Source organism: Crassostrea angulata, chromosome 5, assembly GCF_025612915.1.
Source record: "Crassostrea angulata isolate pt1a10 chromosome 5, ASM2561291v2, whole genome shotgun sequence".
Lineage (NCBI taxonomy): Eukaryota > Metazoa > Mollusca > Bivalvia > Ostreida > Ostreidae > Magallana > Magallana angulata.
The window spans coordinates 35924294-35950739 of record NC_069115.1 but is presented as its reverse complement, the minus strand read 5'-3'; the positions used below and the strand labels follow the sequence as shown (position 1 = coordinate 35950739).

The 26446-nt window shown below is 32.3% G+C and overlaps 2 protein-coding genes across 5 annotated transcripts in view; one reads left to right on the top strand and one right to left on the bottom strand.

Moving 5' to 3' along the window:
• The first annotated feature begins 1335 nt into the window (after window positions 1-1335).
• Window positions 1336-5175, top strand: LOC128182928 (ankyrin-2-like). 2 transcript variants are annotated; one of them, XM_052851709.1, is made up of 3 exons: window positions 1336-1557; window positions 1662-4557; window positions 4758-5175. In XM_052851709.1, exon 2 carries the CDS (start codon window positions 1719-1721, stop codon window positions 4551-4553), a length of 2835 nt encoding a protein of 944 aa, XP_052707669.1. In that variant the 5' UTR covers window positions 1336-1557; window positions 1662-1718; the 3' UTR covers window positions 4554-4557; window positions 4758-5175. The 2 variants fall into 2 exon arrangements, with proteins under 2 accessions (XP_052707669.1, XP_052707667.1); XM_052851707.1 differs by having other exon boundaries at window positions 1662-5175.
• Window positions 5176-7546: 2371 nt separating this feature from the next.
• The window catches only part of LOC128185947 (oxygen-dependent coproporphyrinogen-III oxidase-like), a 19141-nt gene continuing 241 nt past the window's right edge, over window positions 7547-26446 (bottom strand). For 2 of the 3 annotated variants that reach the window (XM_052855660.1, XM_052855661.1), the window contains exons 2-14: window positions 21386-21506; window positions 21081-21150; window positions 20618-20698; window positions 18494-18544; window positions 17155-17229; window positions 15874-15992; window positions 14068-14134; window positions 13520-13645; window positions 11644-11755; window positions 10420-10499; window positions 9846-9925; window positions 9395-9524; window positions 7547-8848 (exon numbers count right to left, since the gene is read on the bottom strand). In XM_052855660.1, the coding sequence (XP_052711620.1) occupies window positions 8762-8848; window positions 9395-9524; window positions 9846-9925; window positions 10420-10499; window positions 11644-11755; window positions 13520-13645; window positions 14068-14134; window positions 15874-15992; window positions 17155-17229; window positions 18494-18544; window positions 20618-20698; window positions 21081-21150; window positions 21386-21483 (1176 nt within the window). In that variant the 5' untranslated portion in view covers window positions 21484-21506 and the 3' untranslated portion in view covers window positions 7547-8761. Of the gene's footprint in view, window positions 8849-9394; window positions 9525-9845; window positions 9926-10419; window positions 10500-11643; window positions 11756-13519; window positions 13646-14067; window positions 14135-15873; window positions 15993-17154; window positions 17230-18493; window positions 18545-20617; window positions 20699-21080; window positions 21151-21385; window positions 21507-21620; window positions 21644-26446 lie in introns of those variants that run through there. The other variant, XM_052855662.1, reaches the window with a different exon arrangement.

Sequence of the window (26446 nt, the reverse complement as noted above, 5' to 3'; positions counted from 1 at the left end):
ATGATATTTGTGAACCACTTCAGAAAATAAAGTTTATGTTTTCCAATATTCTTTGCAATTGGATTCGCATGTACAGGCTTTGGAAAAAAAATGCATTGTTTATTTAGAGTCTATAAATACAGTTAAATTATTGAGTTATCTTCCTAATAATAAAATTCCTATTTTACCTATTATGGGTATATATGTGTGGCCTTAATGCAAATCTTTTTTGTAACATTGAACACAAGTAATATGTAATAGCAAAACGAGAATAAAGGGATGGTGAGTGTATAAATAATACATGTACAGTGTAGTCTTCAACAACAACCAACCCCTACCATCTATCTTTTTGAGAGAAATAAAATGGTCATTATAAAAAAGTCACATGCCAAAAGCCTGAATTTGAAAACTAGGATTCCAGAGTAAAAGTTTTATGGGTTGCAAATCTACGGTTAAAAATTTTCTAAAAAGTCTCAGGGGAGATTTATGACACAATTTCTCTAGCTAATGTTTATCAAGTACTTCAGGAACATGATGTCTAGAGGACCTAAGACGAACTTTCTAAAGTTACACAATTTATATTAGGGTCACCTTGTACAGATATGTCTTTTTTTATAATTTCATTTCTCTCTTAGTTTCGTTTTAAAAGATACAAGAGGAAAATAAGATAAATTTCTATTAAAGTTTAAAAAAAATGTTTCACAAATTTAGAGATTGTGAATGAAATTGTATTTTCACATGCATACAATTATCTATCATACATGAGCTGAACAGGACATTATTTAATAAGCGGATATGAAAACAGAGACAAACATATTTCATGCGTAATCTATCAATTTGGAGAAAGAAAACCACAAATTAACAACACAGAACAGAGGTCGCCGTTTCCTTCACCTAATGTCTGAACGTTGTGTCTCCATTACTGTGCACTTAACAACACACTATATAATTAGTCTGTTAATGTACAAAAACTTTGCTCCTAAATAATTCATAATTATAAACTTAAGTTTTATTGTGGGGATAGGATCATAACATAACTTTTTAATGCAAGCAAAGATATGCGCGGATTCAGAAATTTTTTCCGGGGGTGGGGGTGGGGGTGGTAGTTGGGGGGGCTCTGATGGTTATTTGAGTTTGCCAGGAGGCTCTGAGGCATATCTTTGGAACTTTTATTAAGTAAATACAAAAATACAAAGAAATTTAAATTTTTCAGAGGGGGGGGGGGGGGGGTCTGGACCCCCGGATCCCCTCTAGATCGGCGCATGAAAGAGACACTTTTCATATCAAATATATAGATAATATAGAAACCAAAATATAATTAATCACATGAATTTAAAAATGGAACGCAATGATCTTAATTTAAATGAGACAAACCGCAAGCAAAGTCATAAATCCATCAGACCGTATCAAAGGAGAATTGAAGAACACGTGTTCTACGTCATCCCGTGACGTGTACGTTATTATTGCTGTGTCAGGGAGTCTATTTGGATTTGTCAGGACATTACATAACGTATAGAGGACATAGAGAAAGTCAAGGAACAGAGAAGCCGCCATGTCAATGTGAAACTGATCACAAACGTAAGTTTTATTTTTTACCGTCTTCTACAGCTATTTTTGAAAATGGTATGATTGATAAAAAAGGGACACGTGTACTGAAGATTATTTTTTAATTTTCAAAATAGTGTTAGAGAGAGAAAGGAAGAGAAGTTTAGCACTACTCTGCCGTCGAAAGTTTCAAGATGGAAAATTCAGCGGAGGAGGAGGTGAAATCGTTATGTGGTCATAAAAGTGACATGCCCGTGTGCATGAACTGCATTCTGTCAAACAAATTACAAGATTCTCACTTGGAACTTTTGTCTGACATATGTGAGTCACTGAGCGTCTCAAAGAAGGACAAGATTCGGAAGGATCTGCTGGATTTGGAGGACAACATTGGACCATCGTACGATTCCAATTTAGGTAAAGTTGAAGAGCTGCTCTCCTCGGTCATAAGGCAGCATAAAGATAGAAAGAATGTGATTCTGGATCTAGGCGACGAGCTGCATAAAGTAGTTGACCTTGTCATTAATAAATATCTGTCCGAAGCTGGAAAGATGGAAAAGGAAGACATCGACTTCCTTCAGTCTCTTAAATCGAAATTCAAATCGTCCGCCTCTGAGATAAAGGCAGCTATAAAAGAATATCGCGAATTTCTTGCGACAGACAACAATAAAAAGCTGGCGAAATATCAGTCAAAGAATGAACATTTTAGAAAAATGCCCGCCAGTTATGATGTGACGGTCACTAAATTTCAACCAAAACATCTCACTGATGACAAGCTGTGCCAGATCATCGGAGTTATACCATGGTCTGTCAAAACGGAAATAAAACCACAGGAAAATGGCATTTCCGGTTCAGAGGCAAGCTCGGCCGATAGTTCTCCGGTTGCCAAAAATGAAAGCAGTTCATCAAAATCAAAAGATGACAAGTTATCGGAACTGAACGAGCTTATGGAATCCATATCAAAGGCCACAAAGGACCTTGTGGTTGCCCTCAGTCCTAAGGTAACGAGAAAACTTGCTGTACCTAAAGAATTCAGCTCAAAGGCCACAAGTCAAAAAGAACAGGTCGCAACAAGCTCAAGTTTTGCAGCAACGGTAAAAAGTCTGAAGGAATCTAAATCAAAATCATTTTCAAGCATGAATGGTCACACTGAAATTACTTCAAAGACCACAGTGCAATCTAACACATCTTTGTCTTCCAGCTCCAAGATACCAACACCATCTAGTCCTAAGACATCTAGTATGCCCTCTAGCCCTAAAACACCCACAAGCCCACAGGATCAAAAGGTTGAGATTTCTAATCCCTCTAGTCCTAAAACACCCACAAGCCCACAGGATCAAAAGGTTGAGATTTCCAATCCCGCTAGTCCTAAAACACCCACAAGCCCACAGGATCAAAAGGTTGAGATTTCCAATCCCGCTAGTCCTAAAACACCCACAAGCCCACAGGATCAAAAGGTTGAGATTTCCAATCCTTCGAGTCCTAAAACACTTAATGGACCAAAGGACAAAAAAGCTGAAATTTCAAGTCCGAAAGCTAAATCCGAAATATCTGTAGCAAAAAACATGGAAATTGATATCCCAATAGAGCCGATGAATGAACCGTGTGTAGAAACTGATCAGAAGTCCACATTAACACCTTCCAAAGAGCCAAATTGTATTTCGGATCCAAAATGTAGTCCAGTGAATGAGCCATGTGAGGAAACTCATCAGAGGTCCATTTTAAAACCTTCCAAAGAACCAGATGGTCTTTCGGACCTAAAATGTAGCCCTGAGAATGAACTCTGTGAAGAAAGTCATCATCAGAGGTCCATCCTGAAACCCTCTAAAGACCCAAATGGTATTTTGGATCCAAAATGTCATTCTGAAACACAAAAAGATTTTGGTTGTCTTGACGACTCGCCACTGCTAATAACGAAACACATAGCCGGTATTCATCACGTGACGTTCAGTTCGAAAGCAACAGCAGAACTCAGCAAAGGGAATAAAGAGGCTAAATCTACCCCTTATCATAGTGAAGAACTCAATAATTTATCAAATGCAAGCAACGGTGCAGACGATGAAGTCGTATGCCCTGTAAACCCAACTCCAAATACAGCCTCAACAGAACACAGCAGCGTGATGGAAAGCACCGAAAGGGAAAAGAGAGATGATGGTCCATTGTTAGATTTTTTCTCAAGCACAGATCTTGAGGCTAACATGATGTCTGAAGAAACCAACATCTTTGCTAATGCCCCGTGGGTCATGGACACGATGGAGACCGGATATACCTATACTTACAAGATCGCCTGTGCATCGAGCACGAATCAGATTTTCGTCTGTGGCAATAACAAGATTATTAAGCAGATGAATTCAGAAGGAAAGTTTGTAGAGAAAGCGACCACCGAGTCTGGAAATCAGCCATTTGATCTCTCACTGACCAGTGATGCACAGCTGATGTACAGTGATCACAACGGGAAGTGTGTCAACGTGGTCAGAAATAACGGCAAGATAGAAAACCTGATCAAATTCCAGAAATGGTTTCCAATGGCCCTTTGCACGACGGCTGCCAACGACTTACTGGTCACAATGGAATCTGAGGATCTAGTCATGTGTAAAGTGGTTCGTTACTCGGGATCCAAAGTCAAGCAAGAGATTCAGTTCAACGTGAAAGGGGAGCAGTTGTATTGCCGAGCGGATTTCATCGACGAGAATGCCAACCTCGATGTTGTTGTGTCTGATCTTGGAGCTCGTCGCGTCGTAGTGGTTGACAAGTACGGGATCTTCAGGTTCAATTACTCGGGCAACATGCAAAGCAATAGGTACAAGAGCTTCGGTTGCTCGGGAGTGGCCACCAATAGCAAATGTCACATCGTTGTAGCAGACGAGTACAACGACGTGTTGCATGTTATTGACCAAAACGGTCAGTTCCTGACCTACGTTGATAACTGCAAGCTACAGCGCCCGGGGGATCTGTGTGCTGATGGTGACGACATTTTATACGTCACCCAGCCTGTTACCAACCAAGTCAAGAAAATCAAACTTTACCGGTAGATACATGCAAAACAAACTTTACCGGTAGATACTTACAAAATTAAACTTTACCGGTAGACGCATACAAAATCAAACTTAACCGGTAGATCCTTACAAAATCAAAATACCGGTAAATACTTACAAAAATAAACTTTACCGATAGACACATACAAAATCAAATTTTACCGGTAGACACATACAAAATCAAACTTTACCGGTAGATACTTACAAAATCAAACTTTACCGGGAGATACATACAAAATCAAACTTTACCGGTAGATACATACAAACTCGTCTTATTCATGCAATGTAAATAGTAAGGTCATAAACTACTAAATAAGTCAAGAAAAGCAAACTTTACAGACTATTTTCAGTGACAAGTGAAAGAAAAACCATCGATATAAAATCGCCTCATTCACCCGATGTAAATAACTCGTAAAAAATTACATAACTACATGTAACCAAGTGAAGAAAAGCAGACTTATCAGTTACTAGTGACCGGCAGATTCAAATAAAGTAGTCTCCTTCATTCACTGTAAATAACTCATATTAACCCATAATCGAACTAACCAAGTGGAGTTGAGCAAACTTTATCAGTAGAGTCATATAAAATCATCTCAATTCATCCCAGTGTATTTAACTCGTAGACAATAATCTGACTAGGCCTATCCAAGTGAAGAAAAGTTAAAAAGACGCAACATTTGTAGAAAGATCAACAAGGTTCAATGAAGAACAATTCTCACGGAGAAGTTAAAATCCTCACAAAGATTACAGCAAGTATTTCAGAGTTTAAAAATCTAGGATATATTTATCTATGGTCTTTAATGTCAAACAATAACAATACACCTTGGTTAATTATTTATATTATATTAGAGTACTTTACTCGTAAGGACAATATAAAAGTTCATCCGGTTTTCTTATTGCCACTACGTACGCTAAGGAGAAACTCGACAGGTGACATTACCTACAGAAAAAAACACCTGATTACTAATTAAGTCAGAAATAAACCTAGAACGAATTCACAGCCAGAGAAAAGAGAACTCGATGACATTTAGTTTATATGGGTCGTAAAATATAACATAAAAACGTGAAAAGATATATATAGCGGACTTTCAGTTATCGCAAGGATTTCCCGGGCGCGTTGGTTTAAAGTGTTCTTTCTATTTGCAGCTCTCTCGAAGCTTTCCTGCAAAGAATATACATCATAACCCAAAGATTTTATTTTCAAAACAATCATGAATGCCATGTATCCATAGCTTTAATTTGGATAATGTGCATGTAAAAAGCAGTGAAAACATTTTAATTTCTGGAGAAACAATGAGAGACATCCCCAATTTCCCCTTCCTTTATCACAATGATCAAACATTTGTTTATTTTAAAATACATATCATCAGTATTAACCAGAATTGCTTTTTTTGGATCCGCACAGGTAATCCCGATTTGCGGTCACCGTGGCCTTTTAGAGTACTCCAGAAAACGGGAACAGACAATAAAGGTCGCGCCATTTTGTCACCGACACTGCACTTGTATGTCATAGTGTAGACGCACATTTCCTTGTCAACGTTAAATCGGGTCCATGTTTTGTCATCGCTCCAGAAAACTGACAAGTGGAGGTCACCATTTTGCACTGTCTCTTCTCTCGCTTTTTACACAGATCTCTGTGTAATTTCATATCTTTTTTTTTCATTGCTATGTTATGATTGCCATACTGTATTTTTAAAATTTTTGTTTGTTTCTGTTTTTAATGCTAAGTTTTATATTTATATGCAGAGAAAGAGAAATAAATAAATAGATAAACATACGCAAAACTAAATATTATGCCTGTCATGACTGTGGATCAAGTTTCCCAAAGAGAAGGGAATGGTGTGGCATGTGCGGATCTAGAGGAGGGAGGGGGGTCAGGGGGTTCCGGACCCCCCCTTTACCAATTCAAACATCTTTAAATTTACGAAAAATATGCCCCCCTCCCCCAACCCCCCCCCAATAATCTGGATCCGCGCATGTGTGGTGTGTTTGTGTGGTTACCACATTGCTATTTTTCAGTCCAAAATATCACTTCATGAAACATGAAAGTCAATAAATGCAATACTACAATAACATAATCTACAACTGCAATGAATCATTGTCTCAATAGTCTCAAAATAGTTTATTTTTAGAATTATTATCAAGAGATAAAGGTTTATCAATTGAAAATAAATACATGTGTATATAAAAGGCATTTAGAAGTTTCTTCCATAATCGATTTTGTACAGATGACTACTAGATGGAATAAATCTACAAGAAAGCTTTTAACAACTGAGGTTTACAAACAAAATAAAGTTACATTACTGTTAATCAATTAGATTTAAAAATACATTGAAAATGGATGCAACAGAATATATAAATATAAAAAATGTCTATTAGCTTTTAACTAATTGTTCTAATTATTTAACACAGCACTACTGATAAAATAAATTCAAATACAGTCATTGTGTATAAGCATATTATTCTATGAAAGTTTGAGAGAGAAATTGAACAATATAATATTTCATAAGGCACATGCACATTCAAACTGATAATTTTTTTTCAGCATACAATAATGCAACGTATATGTACCAGCATTTCCTAAAAGTCATCTTGTGTAACCTTACGTAGATGTACAAAAATGAATTTATAAACTTAATTATTTCAATTCTATAAAATACATGTACCTGTGATCTTTGGTTGAATCTTAATAAAGCTTTACATCTTAATTCATTCTTCAACCTTATCTAAAAATGCAATTTTTACCAATAAATCACAGATATAAATGTATTGTAACACTTTTAAAAGTATTTTAAACATGTTTAAAAAAGAAGAACTCTGTACAGAAAAATATTCAAAGAAAATTTTCAAATAACCATAGATCAAATCTTTAAAAGCTTGATCTTGTGAAAAATTTAATTACTAAATAATACATTTGAACTTCGATATCTCAAACACTGATATCTTGAACACAATGGATATGTGATGAGTGATTTGTAAGTCCCAACCACTTATTTTTTAAGTACTTTACCCTCAATATCTCGAATACTGTGGTTTTATCAATATTCGTTGAATACCAATTTTCGTGGATTTCGTTGTTTAGTTGATCCACGAAATTAAATGTTCATCAAAGTGCAATTTCTATTAACATTTTGTATTGATAGGGTCATTGGCCACGAATCACTTCATCCACAAAAATTGATACCCTTGAATATTAATGAAACCACAGTACTCGGATATCTCACAGATTTTAAATAGTTCCCGTCCAGTTTGAGATAACGAAGTTTGAATGTAATTAAAATGGCAAGAAAATTCATACTAGTATTCAAAATATTCAAATTGGTCTGATTGGTAATTTACTGACCACCTGGTTTCCTTAATTAAGAGGATGAATGAAAGTCAAGGATGTAAAATATAAAGACATGGATGCAGCAAGTGAACAAACATTCATTTGAAAGACACATAATACAGAGATCTTTGAAATTCTAAGTTTCAAGATAATACAGACATCATGCCCAAGGTATATTTTTACGACTTCATTTTATGGAGAGAAAAAAGTTTATAGTGGTTTAATAAACTGATCGTCTTATAAAATTTTCTTCCATAATTTAATTATCAACTTATCCTATGAAAATGGCATTATGTAAAAAAAAATTATACTAGTTTTTCATATCCAACAAAGCAAACCTGATTCCAGATTTCAAAAACATTAATATGATACATGTACCTTAATAAATGCATAATACTTAATTTACTTGATTTAAATCGAACTTATTCCAAAAGCATACATATATATTTATAAAATATATATACTACAAATATGGAACTTTAAAAAAATATGTACAAAAAACAAGTATATTATATATCTTAAGCTATCAATTAATGAACAATAATCAACCAACCATCATACTACATACAAGGAAAAGAAACCAACCAATCAGAGAATACACCATAAAAAAATTCAACCAATCAATCGATAACCATTGAAATATAAATTAACATGTAAGCCTATATAACATTATTATCAGAAAAAAATGAAAATGAACGCATATATAACATCTTAACAAAGAATCACTTGCTTATAGCACCAAGTCTCTCTTATTATAGATCTACGTTCAGAGACAGAAAATGGCAGTGTGAATGATGAACTCCTTTCCTGATGGATAATCCTATTGCCTTATTTTATCCCTGCCATGACTAATGTGTTATTTCTGTTATCCTTCCCATTACACCCAGTCCCTTGGTTGTTTAAGCACCTTCACAATTTCTTCCTCCGCTGAATCAGGGGCTGGTTCGTTCCTGTATTCCCAGTTCTATAAATTAATTTTTTTTTAATTAAATGATAAAGAAGTTCTGTCAGTTGAAGAAATTCATCAAAACAGGAATAATTCCCTCACAATTCATTTTTAATTTTTTGGAAGAGGGAGGGAGGCAAATTGATTTTTCACAAAATGATTGATTAAATAATTTCTGTTTTTTTCTCTTTTGGTAATGCAAATCATGAAATGTAGCCTATCTCAAAACACAAACATTCATTAGAAACAAATGAAAAAATTAAAATTACATGTAACCATTATTTAATTTTGACTACATGTTTATGATAAGTCAATGGCAAGGTTAAAAAAAGTATGAATTCAATCTACGTTTCTTTATATAATTGATGACAATCATATTAATTATTGAGAACAAATCACATTTAAACTTTGGTGGTTGAAAGGTCAATAAAGCAAACTGGTAAACGAAGTAAAACATACTATATCATAACTGAATGTAACCATAAAGTAGGCAATTAAATCTAAAGACGGAATATAAGTCAATCTCTACATTCAGTACTTAAGCAATTGACTTATGATCCTTACCGCTGTGTTGGGCAGTGACATCAGAATGCTCTCATATCTAGCCCCAGGGGTCTGCAGGCCAAACTTGGTTCCTCTGTCATAGATAAGGTTAAACTCTACATATCTCCCTCTCCTTAACAGCTGCCATTTCCTTCAAATGAACACATAATATTACAGTACATTTACTTGGCTGAATATAAAGTAAAATTTGTAGAGGTGAAAACATTCAGTTAATAATACCAACAATAGCAGAGTAGACGTTTAATAGAAGCATGATTTAATACAAGAACGTTAATGTACATGTACATATTCAATTATTCACAAAGAGCTTTAATTGATAATGAATTTTGAGTCATTGTCAGTAAAAATACATTTCCCTATGTTTACTAAAACAAAATTTATTTGTTTCTATGTTCTTACATGTAAATTTCAAATTTTACATCGGGGTGACCTGTGTCGTTACCATAGTTACCTTTCTCTGTGTGAGTAGCCATCATTCTTGTGCTTCTGTACAATTGGAATGTAGGACGGTAATACAGCATCAGCACAGCTCTAGAACAAGAAAGACAACTCTGTCTCATTTACATTTTTATGTTAGCCATCTACAAATTGCCCTGCAGTATGGGTGATATTAGCCTGTTTGGGATACTAATTGTTAGAAATAATGTGAATAAATAGTAAAGATAAAAGCAGTAAAGTTTTCTTTAAAATTAAGAGATTCAGTATAATAAAATAAATTGTGCATGTTTGGGAGGGTAACAGTTGAAATTGAAATCCCTCAAAAACCATTGTCAACCTCCGCTTCCTGTCAGTTGAGAATGGTTTTCTTAGGGGTGTCAATTTCAACTGTTACCCTCCCAAACAGGCACTATCTATAAATAGTGCCTGTTTGGGAGAGTAACAAATGCTGCTAATGTTAATGCAGGCAAAAATATACATCCAGAAAGTGTGTGTATGCTGCATTTCGTGCAAAATACATGATTTCATCGACATGTATTTCTTGGTTTTTTTTTTACTGTGTCAATCTTCTTGGTCTTGAAACTTACCTCAACAAAGTCATAACAATCACTCTGTGGCTCTTTGTCTAAGTCATCGAAAAAAATTCCCCCTATTCCACGGGTTTCACCTATTGAATTGAAGATATATCAGAATGTCATCAAATTAACTTCATGAATTCATGCATAAAACCAGTTCTACCACATTCTTTGCTGTATATTATCAACCCTATTATAGACAAAACAGTTTTGCCATGAAATTTATTTTAGGTCTATGAGAGATACAGAATGATTTTCATATTTGTCTATGTTTGTTGCTAAACTATGATGTTTACATATATAAAAAAATATTTCTTGTTCTTAAATGAATCTAGTCTGAAATATTTGATGTTTACCTGGGTTTTTTTTTCAACGATTTTGTATTTTACTTGTGAGGAAAACAAGTAAAATATCAAAATCTTTAAAAAAGCTAGAAAAATGTTAGATATTTCAGATTAAAATTAATTTAGAAAATAAAGTGCATTGTTGAAGTACATAAATTCACATCTGCATATCTATAAATGTATCAAAGTAAAAAGGCTTTGACATTGTTACATGTATTTGTAAAGCGACTATAGAAATCGAGAAGGAGGTCACATTAACCTACTTTTGAACCATAGGACCTGCACACACATTTAACTCCAATTTATCAGCAGACAAAGTTTGATGGAGGAAGATTTAATTTACAGCACATAAGGTATGATTCTGTCAAGTACTTAATAGGTATGGCCACATTAATACAGACTGTGGTCTATTTTTGTTTGTATCACATCTCCCCCTCCTCCTCTAAAAATGCATCATCTGACCATGCATAGCAGCCCTACTATAAAAATGGTAATATCATATATTCTAAAATAATATGTTTGCAGTTATCTTTTCAGAGCTTAAGATGTGATCGAGACACAGTTTTAGTATGAAGAGCCTTAAAATTCCAAAGGAAGGCCACACTGGGTAACCAACTATAAGAGAGTGACACTCTTTTCCAATACAAAGATGTGTTAGTAGATGACCTATCCTGCCATTGTTGTCCTAATCTTATAGCGCTCAAGATATGATCGGAAACATCCAATATTTTAAAGAAGAAAAACTGAACAAAATTCTAAGTTTGATCAGACCCTACTTCTTGGCGCTTGATAATTATAAACCAGCTATCATTGGATAAGTATATGTAAGTTAATTAAATCAACCTTTTATAAGCTTGTTAGACGGTGACTTAAAGTAGAGTGTGCAAATTACCTCTGTGCGGGAGATAGAAATACTCATCGCACCACTTCTTGAACTTTGGATAAAATTCCTTGCTGTGTTTGTCGCATGCCGCTTTCAGGGTTTGGTGGAAATGCACAGCATCCTGGGAAGGAACCAGAAGGAACAGGTTAATATTACGCCATTAAATGAAACAATTTCCGCAATACCTTTTTGAAGTATAATGATAGATCCAGTAATACCCAATAAGAATTAACTAAGAAAACAATTAGAAGGCTCGTCGCTTTGAGTAAGCATGTACAAAGGACATCTAATAGTCTATATATATAGATGTAGGTGAAATAGTAATTACCCCCACAAAGAGGTGAAAAGATGTGCAAAATTGATTGTTTTTCACAAGTGAAAGAAAATGCAAAACCAAACTGACAGAATCTACTCCTTGAGACACGATGGAGATTGGTTGTTATACATTTGTTACCTGAATTTAAATACTACTACAGCTATCAATTTATATAATTTATACATTTAATTAAACTACTTTCTAAAAATAGATACACGCTGCACAGTATTTTAGTTGACCATCTTTTATCTAGTTATCTACAGGTACATGTTTGTATGCACGTACATGTATGGTTACGTATGGCCCCTGAGTTAAAATGTATTTAATCTTAGAAAATCTTCTTCTCTACTCCCATATATTATCATGGAGTTGCCCCCCCCCCACTTTTTTGGGAGTATGTAAAAAATTGATATGAAAATAAGGAAATACACACTTACAATTAAATTACATGCCATTGGGTACCTACACATGCCAACAGTACATGCATTTGTTCAGATCTACTGTAACTTAATAAATATGAAACAGCTTTCGTTAACAACCATACTTTGTTTAGGGTAATAACGTACTTGTACATGTACTAAAATTAAAGGAGAAAAACATATTAAGCATTAGCATACATGTATAGGTATTTATACTTAATACATTGATTTATATATGATATATACTCAAACCTTGTTAATTGAAAATTTTACCCACCTCTCATTTGTAAAATGACGAGAGCGAGATTAACATAAGCCTTTTGGCTTGTTTCTCAATCTTTTGTGTACTGTTATTATAAAATGTATGATGAAATTCACTAAATAAATATTGTTTAAACTAAACCTTGTTAGCTTGAACAAGATGGGACTGGTTAAAATCTTCAAGATATCGGAGTATTTGAAATATCAAGGATAAAAAAATACTTAAAGTTTATTTGGTTGAAAATTACAAATCCCTTCAACATATCCATTGTATTCGAGATATCGGTGTTCGAGATACCGAAGTTCAACTGTGACATAACTTTAAAAATATGGTTCACTTTTTATAAACGGTGAAGATAATAAACATAATCAAATGAAATGATATTACTTATTACAAAATTTAAATGTATCATCAAGCAGATTAATACACTTTGCACGCGAGACATATTGTGACATAGGCAAGTTATGTTATACAATATGAATGGATTTGTCTAGTCATTCAAATGAAGCATTACAACTAGAATTAAATTATTACGGCTAACCCGAGATACATCTTTGGTGAAAAAATTTTGCTTGTTCAAGCAAAATTTTCAAGCAATGTTTTCTTAAAGAAAAACTGCTTGAAAACAAGCCATTTTATGCTAAATTTATGAAAATTTTGTTTGTTCAAGCAATCGCTCAATGTTTCCTTAAAGAAAAACTGCTTGAAAACAAGCGATTCTATGCTAAATATACGAAAATGGTGGGAAAAGGTAAACTTTATGATGTCATATTTTTAAATTGTCGGCACAATTTAGGCTAAAACCATTTATGGTCCTTTCTTGTTACATTGGGGATACAAACACTTTTGATCCAAGTAGAGCTAAAAATTAACAGACGACTGACCCACCTTTTGGTCGAGGTATATGGGGGTCAGGTCAGTCCCACCCCCGAACCACCAATGGACTTTTCCAGTCTCATCCACCACTTCAAAGTAACGGTAGTTAAAGTGTATTGCAGGCACATAAGGATTCCTCTAAAAAAATCCAGAGATGTTTGAATAAACTGTATATTTTGTTTATTATGTGCTTTAAACACTTTGCCAACAGTTGATTTCATCAATGATCAAAACACTTTGTTGATTTCATTGATATTGTGTTTACCAGTACATCTACATAAGCTAAAAAATGATTGTAGACAAAATGTTTATACTATTAGCCAAAATACATACTTCCAATTAAATCAAATTGCGTGTGTTCTATTATTCATTAGAATTTTAATTTTAAAACAGTTTGGATTGCACGTTGTTTAGTTGATAACTGAAAGCAGCAGTACATGCAGCAATGAAATCTGAATAAACTTAAATTATAATACATAATTTTAGGGTTTTTACTTCAGCTGAAGAAACAGTAATTGCAATACTGTACTTAAACAATAGAATCAAAGTCCCGCACTCACTGGATGGATGACACAGCTGACTCCGGTGGCAAAGAATGGCAAGGTCTTTCCCTCCATTGCTCTTCCCCTACAGAAACAAAAGGCAAGACTGTCCTCAGTGCTCTTTTGTAGAAAACACGTACCGGGTACATATGACTGACCACATGATTATATAATTTGAACATTTATATCTTGAATTCTATGCATACTGTAAATTCCTTATATTACGCGAGTACTTAATTCCGCGATCCCGCTGTTTTGCATCAATCGCGAGAATATACAATCGCAAACGCGGAATTTTTTTTCCTTATTTCTTATTGTTCTCAACTCTCAAAAAATAATGGCGAGATTTTAAATTCAGCGAAGGGTGTTTCTCGTGATTTTACGCGGATATTCATTCCTTGCGTTTAATTAGGAATCTACAGTATATTAAATGAAGTTGGACTATAGGTCCAAACAACTTTGTAATGAAATGTAATCATGATATTTCTAGTCACTGGATATCTTGATTTTTTTTTTACTTAGTCTTATCGATCGAGTTGGAGATTTCAAAGATTTACACAATTTTTATGCTCTGACAAAACAAAGTATATCTAAAATTTTAAATAAGCCAAGCGCTTAAACAATAAAAGAGTCAGGAGTCAGACACATTAGTTTCTAGTTGTACAACATCCTTGGACAAGAATACTAACAATAAAAATACATATCTTTTAATTCATTTGTGATTAAGAAAAATATACATTTAGCTAGGCAAAAAGTTCATTGTGATATGAACTTGGTCGATTATATGATCAAATCTTGTGAAGCTCAAAGGGCTTTTAAATATATTTTAGAAAGTCATATTATTTATAATAAACATAACCCATTAAGTTGTAAAATGATCATTGTGACGCTGAAAATATGACTTTTTGACCTATTAAAAAATTCACACAGATATAATTGTTTTTGCTAAATCAAATGTAAAGATATTTACATTAGTAAACATTTACTTTAAACCATTTTGATTTTCATGCTAGAAATTTTGGCGAGGTTTGTAAGAGGCTCGTCATCTCGAATTTATTTCTTGCTGAGAACCAGATGATCTGGATACGGCTTGGTCGCAAACATTACGGTTATACATTTATTGCATGATTGTGGGAGAGATATGGAGATATATTCCCCATGGTAAAAAATCATATTTTCCTAGGCCAGTGCCCAAAGGAAATGTGATTTTTCTGGGAGAATCTTCATATCTCCCGAATGTTCATCCAATAAGTTGTTTATTATATCAAACGACAGGTGATAATTTTAATACATTTGGTTCTATTTGGTTTTCAATTTTTGCAAAGCAAAAATGTAGTGAATGGTTTCTTTCTGTTAGTTTTCTGATATAAAAGGGATTTATAGCGAACTTTTAAAGAATTAATACATCGTATGCTCATTCTCGGGATTTTTCATACAAATGGAATGGAAAAAAAAGGTGGCGTCTGAATGGGTGGTATATGATGATAAATAATATTATTATAAAAGTTGGTTTAAAGTACCGTTATATTTTAGCTCTACTTCATGTCTTGTAAATAAATAAAGATAGACACTTACAATATTACCATAAAAGATTTTTTTAAAAATACATTATAGGGGTGTAATCAGCTCAAATTCAAAACTGTGTTCTAAGATATCAGGAGATGAGAAAGAAAAATCTACGAGGAAGAATAATTTTTGCAAAATTACAATCACAATCATGCATCTCAATGACCATCTCATGCATCTCAATGACAATCTCATGCATCTCAATGAAAATCTCATGCATCTCAATGACAATCTCATGCATCTCAATGACAATCTCACCGGGCTCTCATTTGGGCTACAGCTGCTGGAGGTAGGTTTCCGTGGACCACCGAGATGTTGACCCCGGCCTTCTCAAACACTAGCCCATCCTTCATTACACAGGTTATCCCCCCTCCTCCCTGAATAACAACAGCAGCAAGGTTATCATTAAATTTAAGGCAAGATTAACATTCCCGATAAATATAGCACATTCAGAAAACTTTACTTTGCCTAATTTCATATAGTTCAAAACTGTTTAATGAATAAAAGCAAGATTTTAAGGTAGTACGAAACACCCCTGAAATTATTTATTTGAAATATTTTCTGAAATACACAAAATAATGACTTAATATGATGTAAAAATTAATTTCAGTGCATTATCTTAAGAAAAAATATAAATCATACCCATCAATTACTCAAGGCCAAATAAATTTAGGATACAACGTATTTCGATTATTTTGAAACATACATTTAGATGGTGGTCATATGATTTTTGTGCAATTTAGCTTTATATCATTTAAAAATGCGTAACTTGTGTTCTTTTCAAAGTAAAGACCTGAAATTTGGACACAACCACCATCAGTGTTTAAGCTTTATGTCAAACAAATTTCAAGGTCATATAAACAGGTCAAAGGTCAAATATGATGATGTCATGTAGGATTTTTATCAATTTATACCTCCTTCAAACATACTTAAACCTTATTTAATCTAAAACCAATGGTTAAATTTTCTTTATTTTGATATATTTTAATTACAGGGTCATGCCAATCATATTGTTAAATTTTATTCAATTTTGAATTATACATTTTCTTTTTAGATACCCTTAAGTGCTGCAAATTTTCTTCTTAAAAGAGTATTCACAAGCATTAGATTTACATTATATTGCATGAGAAATTATCTTAAGTTACCAGTTAAAATTTATTTCAGTTTTTTAAGTAACAAGAAGGTCTCCTTAATAAAAAGTAGCATTGATGTTTGTAATATCTTGAAAAATAACTTAAGAACATAGAAAATTAAAACAATGACTATTTCATTTTACACTCTACTTACACTCCACTGAAAGGAGATTTCAATGGTAGGTTTGGGAAGATGTGGGCAAAAATTGTGAGGTCGGATTTTTTTCAAATTTTACATATTAAAAGATTTTATTCCAAAGAAAAAAATATAAAAAATTCAGAAAAATTGAATTATAGGAAAAATTTAGCTTATCTGTTTTGTACTACCTTAACCTCCACGAGATTTGCTTTTTCAGGATTTTATGCAGATATTAATTCCTTGCGTTTAATTAGGAATCTATTGTACCTCTTTCCTGGTCCATCTGTCCACAAAAAATTTTTGGTCCCCATCCACTTCCTCCAGCCTCCGGCAGACCTCTGCCTGCAGAAAATACAACATAAACTGTCAGGCCATCCTTAAAGGGGCATGGTTACGATTTTGGTCAAATATTATTTTCCGATTTTAAAATTTTACAATGCTTCAGAAAGGCATTTTTAATAGGCAACCGAAATTTGAGTGTCATTTGTTGAGTTATAAGCGAGTTACAGAGCTTGAAATTCTTCGCTATGTAAACAAAGTGTTTGTTAACATTTTGAACGTTGAAGTAAAAATTTCAGTTTTAAACCTAAAACGAATGTGTTAAACGTCAGGAATTGTATATCTATGCTTAAAATAAATAAAAAGATAGACAAATAAGCTGGAAAAAGATTTTTTACTGGTATATATAAGAACCTATGTAAACAAAAACAGGGCACGAGCCTTGTTTACATATGACAAAGAATTGTTAGCCCTGTATCTTGCTTATAACTCTACCAATGACTTTAAAATTTAATTTGATCAAAATGTATTTCTAAAGCATTGTAAATAATAAAATCATAAATATAAAATTTGACCAAAATCGTGACCATGTCCCTTTAAAAAAATTTTAATTTGGAATTGCTCACTGGAGGTTTCTAGACCCATAAAGGAGGGAAGGAGGGAGGGAGGGATTTTTTTTAATTTTTTTTTTATTTTTCTAATTTCAAAGTTTAACTTATTCAAAACTGGTAAAAAATAAATTTCTTCTCCAAATAAAAAAAGTTCTTTGTTTTAACCTCAGGCTAATAAAATTTAATCAGCAGGGGGTATTTCAATGAGGCGGGAGGCAATTCCAAACATATACAATAATTTAATTATTTTGGCCTCAACATTAACAATTTTGTTAAGCACTGTTTGAATTAATGGTTAGGTTAGAATGGAGGGGTGGGTGTGTGTGGCTAAAATATTATCCTAAAACCCAAAAATTATGGTAATAAGATGGAGTTTTCCAATACATATACTACCAAATTTATTACCGGTAAACTGGAAGCCATTTGGCTGTGAATATTAAATTTACTTTTAACCTGTGATTTCAGATTTGTACAGTTAGTACAGTAAAACACGCTTATAACAAAGGGCCAGGGACGGGCAATTTTTCTCCATTATAGCGTAATTTGTTATATATCCATTAAGTTTAAAACGTGTAATAAAGTCACAGGGAATGAAAATCACTTCACTGTAGGTGTCAATTCAAGCGTGTTCACTATAACCATGTTTTACTGTATAAAAATATAACCATGCTTCTTAAGATTTAACGGCCACCGGTAGATATCCTTAATATACAAACCTGTATTCTCATAATCATTGCTTCCATCTTATACTTCATTTCAGAACTCCTCTATATAAAAAAAAATATATATAAAAATCAACTGAAGATTTAATTAATTTGTAAATGATATATACTGTTGATTTTTAATCAAACTCAAGGAATTAATATCTCCATAAAATCGAGAGAAGCACATCTTGCTAAGTTTAGAATTTCACTTCTTATTTTTCCAAACAGATGTGAACTAAATGATTTAAACCATGCTAAAAATTCTGCATTTGCAATTTTATATTCTCACAATTTGATTCAAAACAGTTGAATTGCAGAATGCAGACTTTCTCATGGATAGTAAGGAATCTACAGTGCTTAAACTCTTCTGATGTTTTGAATTTCCTCTATTGAAGTTAAACTAAACTATTTGAAAATTTGAAAATTAGAATCAGTTACATGTGTATATTATTTAAACTTCTGAGATTATGTACTTTGAGTAAAATACTCTAGTATAAAAAATATACAATATTCTGGTTTTTCTTGATGTTCTTAAAATAGGTACAAGAATTCTACATCTATGCAGACACTGCTGTTGTTTTATCGCAAAGTTTGCAATCAGTAACTATTTTAAGCTTTTAGTTTCCTGCAATATTTCAGTAAGTTAATATTCAATTTATTGGGCAAATGTCAAACAATTAACAAGTCTGTAAATTGACCAACGCTAAGAAAAAAAATACAAAAACTAAGTAATATATTATGGTACATATATTTTGTACCTGGTAGTCTGACTTGATACATTGCTTTTGTTCATATTCATATGTATACAACAGGTCCAAGGGCCACATCGCTCACATGAGCCATATATATACAAAATTAATATCTAGACAATTTTTTTAATATTTCTCCAGATATTCATATGTAAAACTTTGACCCCCTTTTAGAACAGGATGATTTGATGGTCATATCACATACTGAGCATTGCAGTTCTCAAGAAGATCTTAAAAAAACAGTTTATATGAATGTAAACCAACATCAAACTTTGAACCTCTTGTTGGGCCAAAATAATGTCCAAACAGTTAAACATGAACAATATGTCAAATGCTTGCATATATTATAAGTATATGCATTACAATATATTATAACATTTGATTTTTTTTTAGAACAAATTACAAAATTTTTCTGGGGTAAAAATTCAGTGAGTTAACAATATATATTGTATAATCGTACTTACTAAATAAGTTTGCTGTACCCTAATTGTTAAGTAAGAAATCTCATTGACAGGTAATTAATTAGAGCAAAGTTTGGTAAGGTAATAAAGTTTTCTTCAAGGTTTTCTTCATTTGTGATCACTCTAATTAAATATCAAATTTCAGTTTTAAAAGAACAACCATAAAGTGTAAACGTACAACATTTGGCTGTGTATTCTAATTAGCACTTTTGGTGGAATGCGGCATCCGCTAATTCAAGTACATCGCAAAATGCCGTGCACATATGTATAAGAATATAGTCACATTCAGGAATACGCTAATTTAAATCCACGCCAACTTGTTCAAATTCTTAATTCCGCCAAATATCGTACACGTCAAATACAATATGTTTAGAGTAATAAACAAATACAGATCTGTGTTTTCATTAAGAGGGCTTAGATGGTGGTGGACATTTCTAGACTAAATAAATAGACTGAATAAATCTCATTAAGGAGGAGAGCTCTGTATAATGATGAAGGAACTCAAAGCATTCAAATAATGTAGATTCCTTATTTTACGCAAAAACTTAATTCCGTGATTCTATCGTTATGCATCAAATCGTGAGAATATAAAATTACGAAAACCGAATTTTTATCATATTCCTTAATAGTTTACATCTCTTTATTTATGCTGGTAGTAAAGTATGCATTTTCTGGAGCCAAACAATATGTGTTGTTAACAAATACTCGGATGTATAATTTACCACATGCAAGTTTTTAGCCTTGTATTGAATCCACTTTTACAGTTTACAAAACTTAATTTTTATTTTGTGGTTTTATTTCTTTTAAAGGTTATTAAATTTGGCGGATTCTTTAAAATAGGTACAACTTCCTGTTCCTTGGACCTTAGGTTCTTTATAAGCAGGTTTTCCTATATAAAATCCCCCAGTATGTACAAGTAAATTTACCTCCTCTAAAAGAGATCTCTCTGTAATGGGCTCGGACATCCATTTTGAAGTGTCTAGTTTTCTGCCACTGTAGGCAAACACCTAAAAGGACAAAGAGCACGACTTAGTCGTAGTTATACTGTAATTTACTGGCTGTAAGATTTTGATGCAACTGTAATTTTAAAAACAATTTCATAATTTCAATTCAAAGAACATGATATAAAATTAATTCAAACATTTGTTATTTAATGCATCTTTTTCATTAGCCTTTAATAAGTCATTTCCAAAAAAATACTTTCAATAAAAAAAAATAAAATTATGATGTCTTGCAACCTGGTATCTTGTAGTTATACCTGGTATATATTTTTTTTTTTTACACAATTTACCCCCCCCACACAAATAAGAATGCTCAGACATGTATACGATGTATCTTTGAAGTACAGTTAAACTAAAAAGGCCACATTGGCCATTTCATGATAGATACCCTGTTGTTGTTGCTATGGTAACATATGATTGACACCCCAGCCACACCTATAGATACTGTGCCGCATGTCCTACAACAGAAAATCAGAGTTATCTCCCATGGCACAATATTCTCAGGACACTTTCAGATTAATACATCATGTTTTAAATATCATATCAATAAAAAGATTCTTCTAAATTTAATCAATCATTTCAATAAAAATTTAATTAATATGACTGGATTTCGATCAAATTACATCTCTCTCTCTCTCTTTCTCTCTCTCTCTTGCTCTCTCACTCTCTCTCTCTCTCTGTTACTACATGTACCAGGCAAGAAGTTTCCGATGCCTCTGTTGAGTGAAAGACTGTTTGGTATAGCTACAAGCAGTCTGCAGGCGAAGTAATACTGTTCGTAAGGATTTCATCCTAGTCGTTGAGCAATTTTCTTCTGCAAAGAATGAATAATATAATATTTCAGAAGATTTTGTAACTTCATAAAAACTTCTATATTTGTATACAATAAAGCAAAGGGAGGATATAAGAACACTGCAAGTGAGATAACCTTTTAATGCATGCAAAAGACTATAATGGGTCTGACGACATTCACTTGGTGCACCTTGGTCGATTCAGACGTCATTTAAAAATTTGTTTGATGTAGGCGGTAGATTCAATTGAGGTTTTTTCTTCATTGGGGTCATTATGGGGTTATTATGATCTACTTCCATTTAGATGACTGAAAAAATAAGTGTGCACTCATAAAATATTAACCGTAACTTTATCAATATCATATGTCCTACAACCTTGTCGTTTTTATCAGAAAAAGTCCTCAAAGGACTTTTCAAATTTGAAAAAGATCAAAAGGATTTCTTTAACATTAAATGTATAGTGTATATCTAAAAAAAAAAAATCAAATGTTATTAAAATTTTATATTTATTCATATTAAAAAAATCAAACACAACATTAGTCATCTTTTAAAAATAGACACAAAAAGATAATTTAATGATTCTAAAGATCAATTAAGATAATTACAACTTTGTGATATTTCTTGATTAATCATGATCTGGCAATTAACACTTGACTCTAAGGAGAGAAATTTCTAAGATCTTCTAGTACATGTGATAGACAAATTATTTCTTATTACATGTAACATTAAATGATTCATTTACAAACATCAATACAGTAAAACTCGGTTATAAAGAAGTCCCAGGGACCGATGGATTTACTTCATTATATCCGTAATTCCCTATAACGAATTCGTAATAATAACTATAGCGAATTCACTATAAACATGTTTTTCTTTCACCAGAGTAAAATTTTTGCTAATTGAGGCTTAGAATAAAAATTCATACTTTGATACCTTTAATAATCAATAATCATTTAATAATCGGATTGAGAGTCTAAAAAATTTGTATGAAAATAAGTTCATTCAAACTATTATGTTAAAGGGTAGTGCAAACTGTTTTAAACTGTAAAGAAATTCGTTATAAAAGTGTTAAATTTCGTTATAATTCACCTCTGCAGGACCCAAAATCACTTCGCTATATCCGTAGATTCATTATATCCGTATTTGTTATATCCGTAAAATTTTGCAAAGATTTGTTAAGAATTTTACCAGGGACTCAAAAAAACTTCGCTATATCCGAGAATTCGCTATATCCGTGTTCGTACTAAATGAGTTTTACTGTGCATATGTCTAACTCTGCCGCAATCTATACTATAAACTATAAGAATATAATGCCTACAAATGATGTCTACAATGTTAAATGGTATCAAATCTAATACATGTACTTTTGAACTTGACAATCTACACGGTGCATGTATTTTATTTTTTTATTTATTGTTTGATACATTAAAGTGCTTTTGTCATATATCAGACTTCAAAATGGTTGTAGTTTATGATCCATATATGGCAGAAATGACCGGTGCTGGTTGCATAAGTAATTTTCCTTAATGATTCCTTCATCTTGTCAGTGTCTTTAAATGTCAGTGAATTAGAATTCTAACAACTTATATACTATAGATTCATTATTTTACACTCGCGAGTACTTAATTTCGCAATAACATTGTTTTGCATCAAATCACGAGTCTAATAAAAAATCGTGAACAACGAATTTTTATCATAGTTTCATATAGTTTATATCTGTCTAATAATAAAATAAAAAGCGAGACTCTAAAATTTGCGAGACATACTTCTTGCAATTTTACACAGATATTAATTCCATGCATTTAATTAGGAATCTACAGTAATTAAGCATGTCTTAATTTATTGGAAATACATAATTATGTACATGCATACGGTACATAAAATTTCTTGATCATAAATAAAGTTTAAATGTTAATATTTAAAGAATTAACTCATGTTTATTATAAATGCATGGTTATGGATGTCAGACTGTGAATATTTTTTCTCCATATAAGGCAATATATGCTAATAAGCTATAAATAATAAACCCAGTTTTTAATAAACACAAATGATTTAGCTAACATACATCAAAACAAAGCTTATATAAGTATATAAATGTTCATATTTGCTTCATTTAATTAACAGTTTGCAAATATATCTCAAAACACGTGAGTCATCACAATACCAGAATTACATAAGCATGTTTACATGGTACATGTATTATAATTTAAAAACCTAAGCTTTTATGATAGTCTGAAAATAGGAAAAAAAATTACCATTCTTAAACCATGCTGTCTGCGAGTTATATTCTTTTGTTATTACATGTATATCTACACATGTAAGTCCCTCTATAACATATGATATATATTAATTTATGTATCAATTTTTAGTTTTGAAATTAAAAATTCAATTTGTTAATGAAAAGTATTTTGAAAATTTACTAATATTCAGATTGAGGCATTCATATAATTGTCTTGTGTGCGGGTGTTGGGGTTGGAGTGGGGTGGATAGGGAATTCATTTTCAGAGAATTATTTAAGTTTAATAGGGTTGAGGGTTCAGGTTTACATGCAGGGGCATTTTATGGAGATAGTTTAGTACAAGGATACACCCATGCATTAGCTTTAATCAACCTGTTGAGTGTTTAAATACTGTAAAGTTAAGATAAATAAAACATAAAAAATATTTTTAAGGCCTGATGAATTTTTATGAGCCAGGAGAATCTATATATTTGCTAGCTGTAGGATCAATTGATGAATGAATAAAAAAATAATAAAACTTTTAGTGAATTTTGGATGAATTAATTTTTGGAATTAGAGTCAAGTCATACCCAAACTGACTCGCACCCAAACCGATTCGTAATCAAATGGTCAGTTCGTACCCAAAACTATGTGGTTTACTCGTACCCAAATATTTTAGTACGACTTTGCTAGTCAACTTGTACCCATGATGTTTCGCTAGTCAACTTGTACCCACGGTGTTTTTTATTTTTAATTATTTATATATACATATTTTTCATTCCCCTATACACATCTTACAAACAATAATTGATATAGTGGTTTACTCTCCGTTTTCTTGCAGGAAACACACCACTCTCAAATCATGTTGATCTTCCAAAAGTGATGAAAATGTGTGTTTCTTCTTAATTTCTTCTTAATTATGAGCAGCATGTTTATTTTGTGCTGACCAACCCATTGGTTGAACGGAATCACATAAATAAATTAATTTTAATTAATGTTAGTTAATTACCTGCTCATAATCTTTCTTCTATCCATCCGCATATAGAACTATTATGGTAGACTAGATTTTTATAAGAAATTCTTTTAAATTTGTTATAACATTCACATAATTTTAGCAATAATATACAAAACATAACAACATATTGAATAAAAACCATTCATTTTATTTTCTTATGATATATATTGATTTGTATGTATTAAAATACAGAACTATAGCCATGTTTGTATATATACATGATACATATAAATTTGTCATACAAAACATAATTTTAAAAACATATAAATGAAAACCAATATATTTTATTTTCTTAGTATAAATATTTTTTTTTCTGTGGGTAAGAGTCGACTAGTGAAGTTGTACTCAAATATTTGGGTACGAGTAAACCACATAGTTTTGGGTACGACCTGACCATTTGATTACGAGTTGGTTTGGGTGCGAGTCAGTTTGGGTACAACTTCACTTGATTTCAATTTTTGTTTCTCATTGGCCATAAAATTTTATTTTAAAAATTTGAACTCTGTCCTGGAAAAGTTCTGCCATTCATATGGGAGAATAGAACTGTTTTACTGGGAACGATTTTACCTGATAAACATTACTGTTTTAAAATGTTTGTATGTATATTTTATATTCCAGAAAGGAGGTGGGGGTTCTGAGGCATACTTTTGACTTTACTATACTGATTCACAGAGTTTTTGAAATAAAAAAAAATTCACTGGTCAAGTGGACAGGTGATTTTATGAAATTTACCCGTCTGAACAAATATTCACAGGTCAATATTTGACTTTCATATAAAAGAAACAAAACACCATTAAATAAAACTAACAAGTTTATATTCATAAATCATGTTAGTATGGGAAATTTCCTCTGAATTTTACTTGTAATTTCTTTACATTTAAAACGTAATCATATGTTATAATATGATTAATAATATAATAATAACCTCATTAGTACTGTCGATATAATAACGTGCTTGATGCGTAGGCTGTTTGATCAAGTTACTTGCACTTCTAAACTTTTACAAATATTTCAAACTCTGTCAAATTTTCGCATAAAATGAAATCAAACTAAACTGTTTCCCGTGTTTGGCAGGAGCCATGTTGTTTACGGAATACGGTCGTACTAAATGACGAAACTGAGAAAAGGATAGACATTCACAACAACAAATAATTAGGTTTTTAATTTATTTTTGGGTGTTTTTTTATTTTTAGTAATAAAATGTAAACATAGTTAGTCAATTTACAAAAGATTGGAAATCATAGCTCTCGGTTAATAGCAGTTAGAGACCTCATCACAAGTATGTCATCTAGCATTTTTTCGTTAATTAGCTTTCCCTTACAATGCGCTCAATGTGCGTAAAAGTCAATCTTGTCGATAGAGTGTGAATTGCTTTGTTAAATCAAATTGAAGGTGTTTGCAAACATTTTAATTCTGCTTGTAAAGAGGTTAAAGTCTTAAATCAGTCGTTTTTATATTACCAGTCATTAAGACCGATTGAATAAGAATAATTACCGGACATTTGAAATATTTACCGGTTTTGCCGGTGGGACCAGCGGATTTCAAAAACTCTGGATTCATGATTAACAATTTGAATTTTCCAAGGGGAGGGGGGTTCGGACTCACCCATCCCCCTTCTTACAGCTCCAGAGAAGCCCATGTTACAAAATTTACAAACAGTCAGTTATTTCTCATATAATGTATGCATAAAGGTTCTATACATAAGACAAAGGCATGTAAACTTCACCTGT

Bases quoted from the DNA above. Each gene is read 5' to 3' on its own strand.
- LOC128182928 (XM_052851709.1), top strand. From the start codon at position 1,719: ATGGAAAATTCAGCGGAGGAGGAGGTGAAATCGTTATGTGGTCATAAA.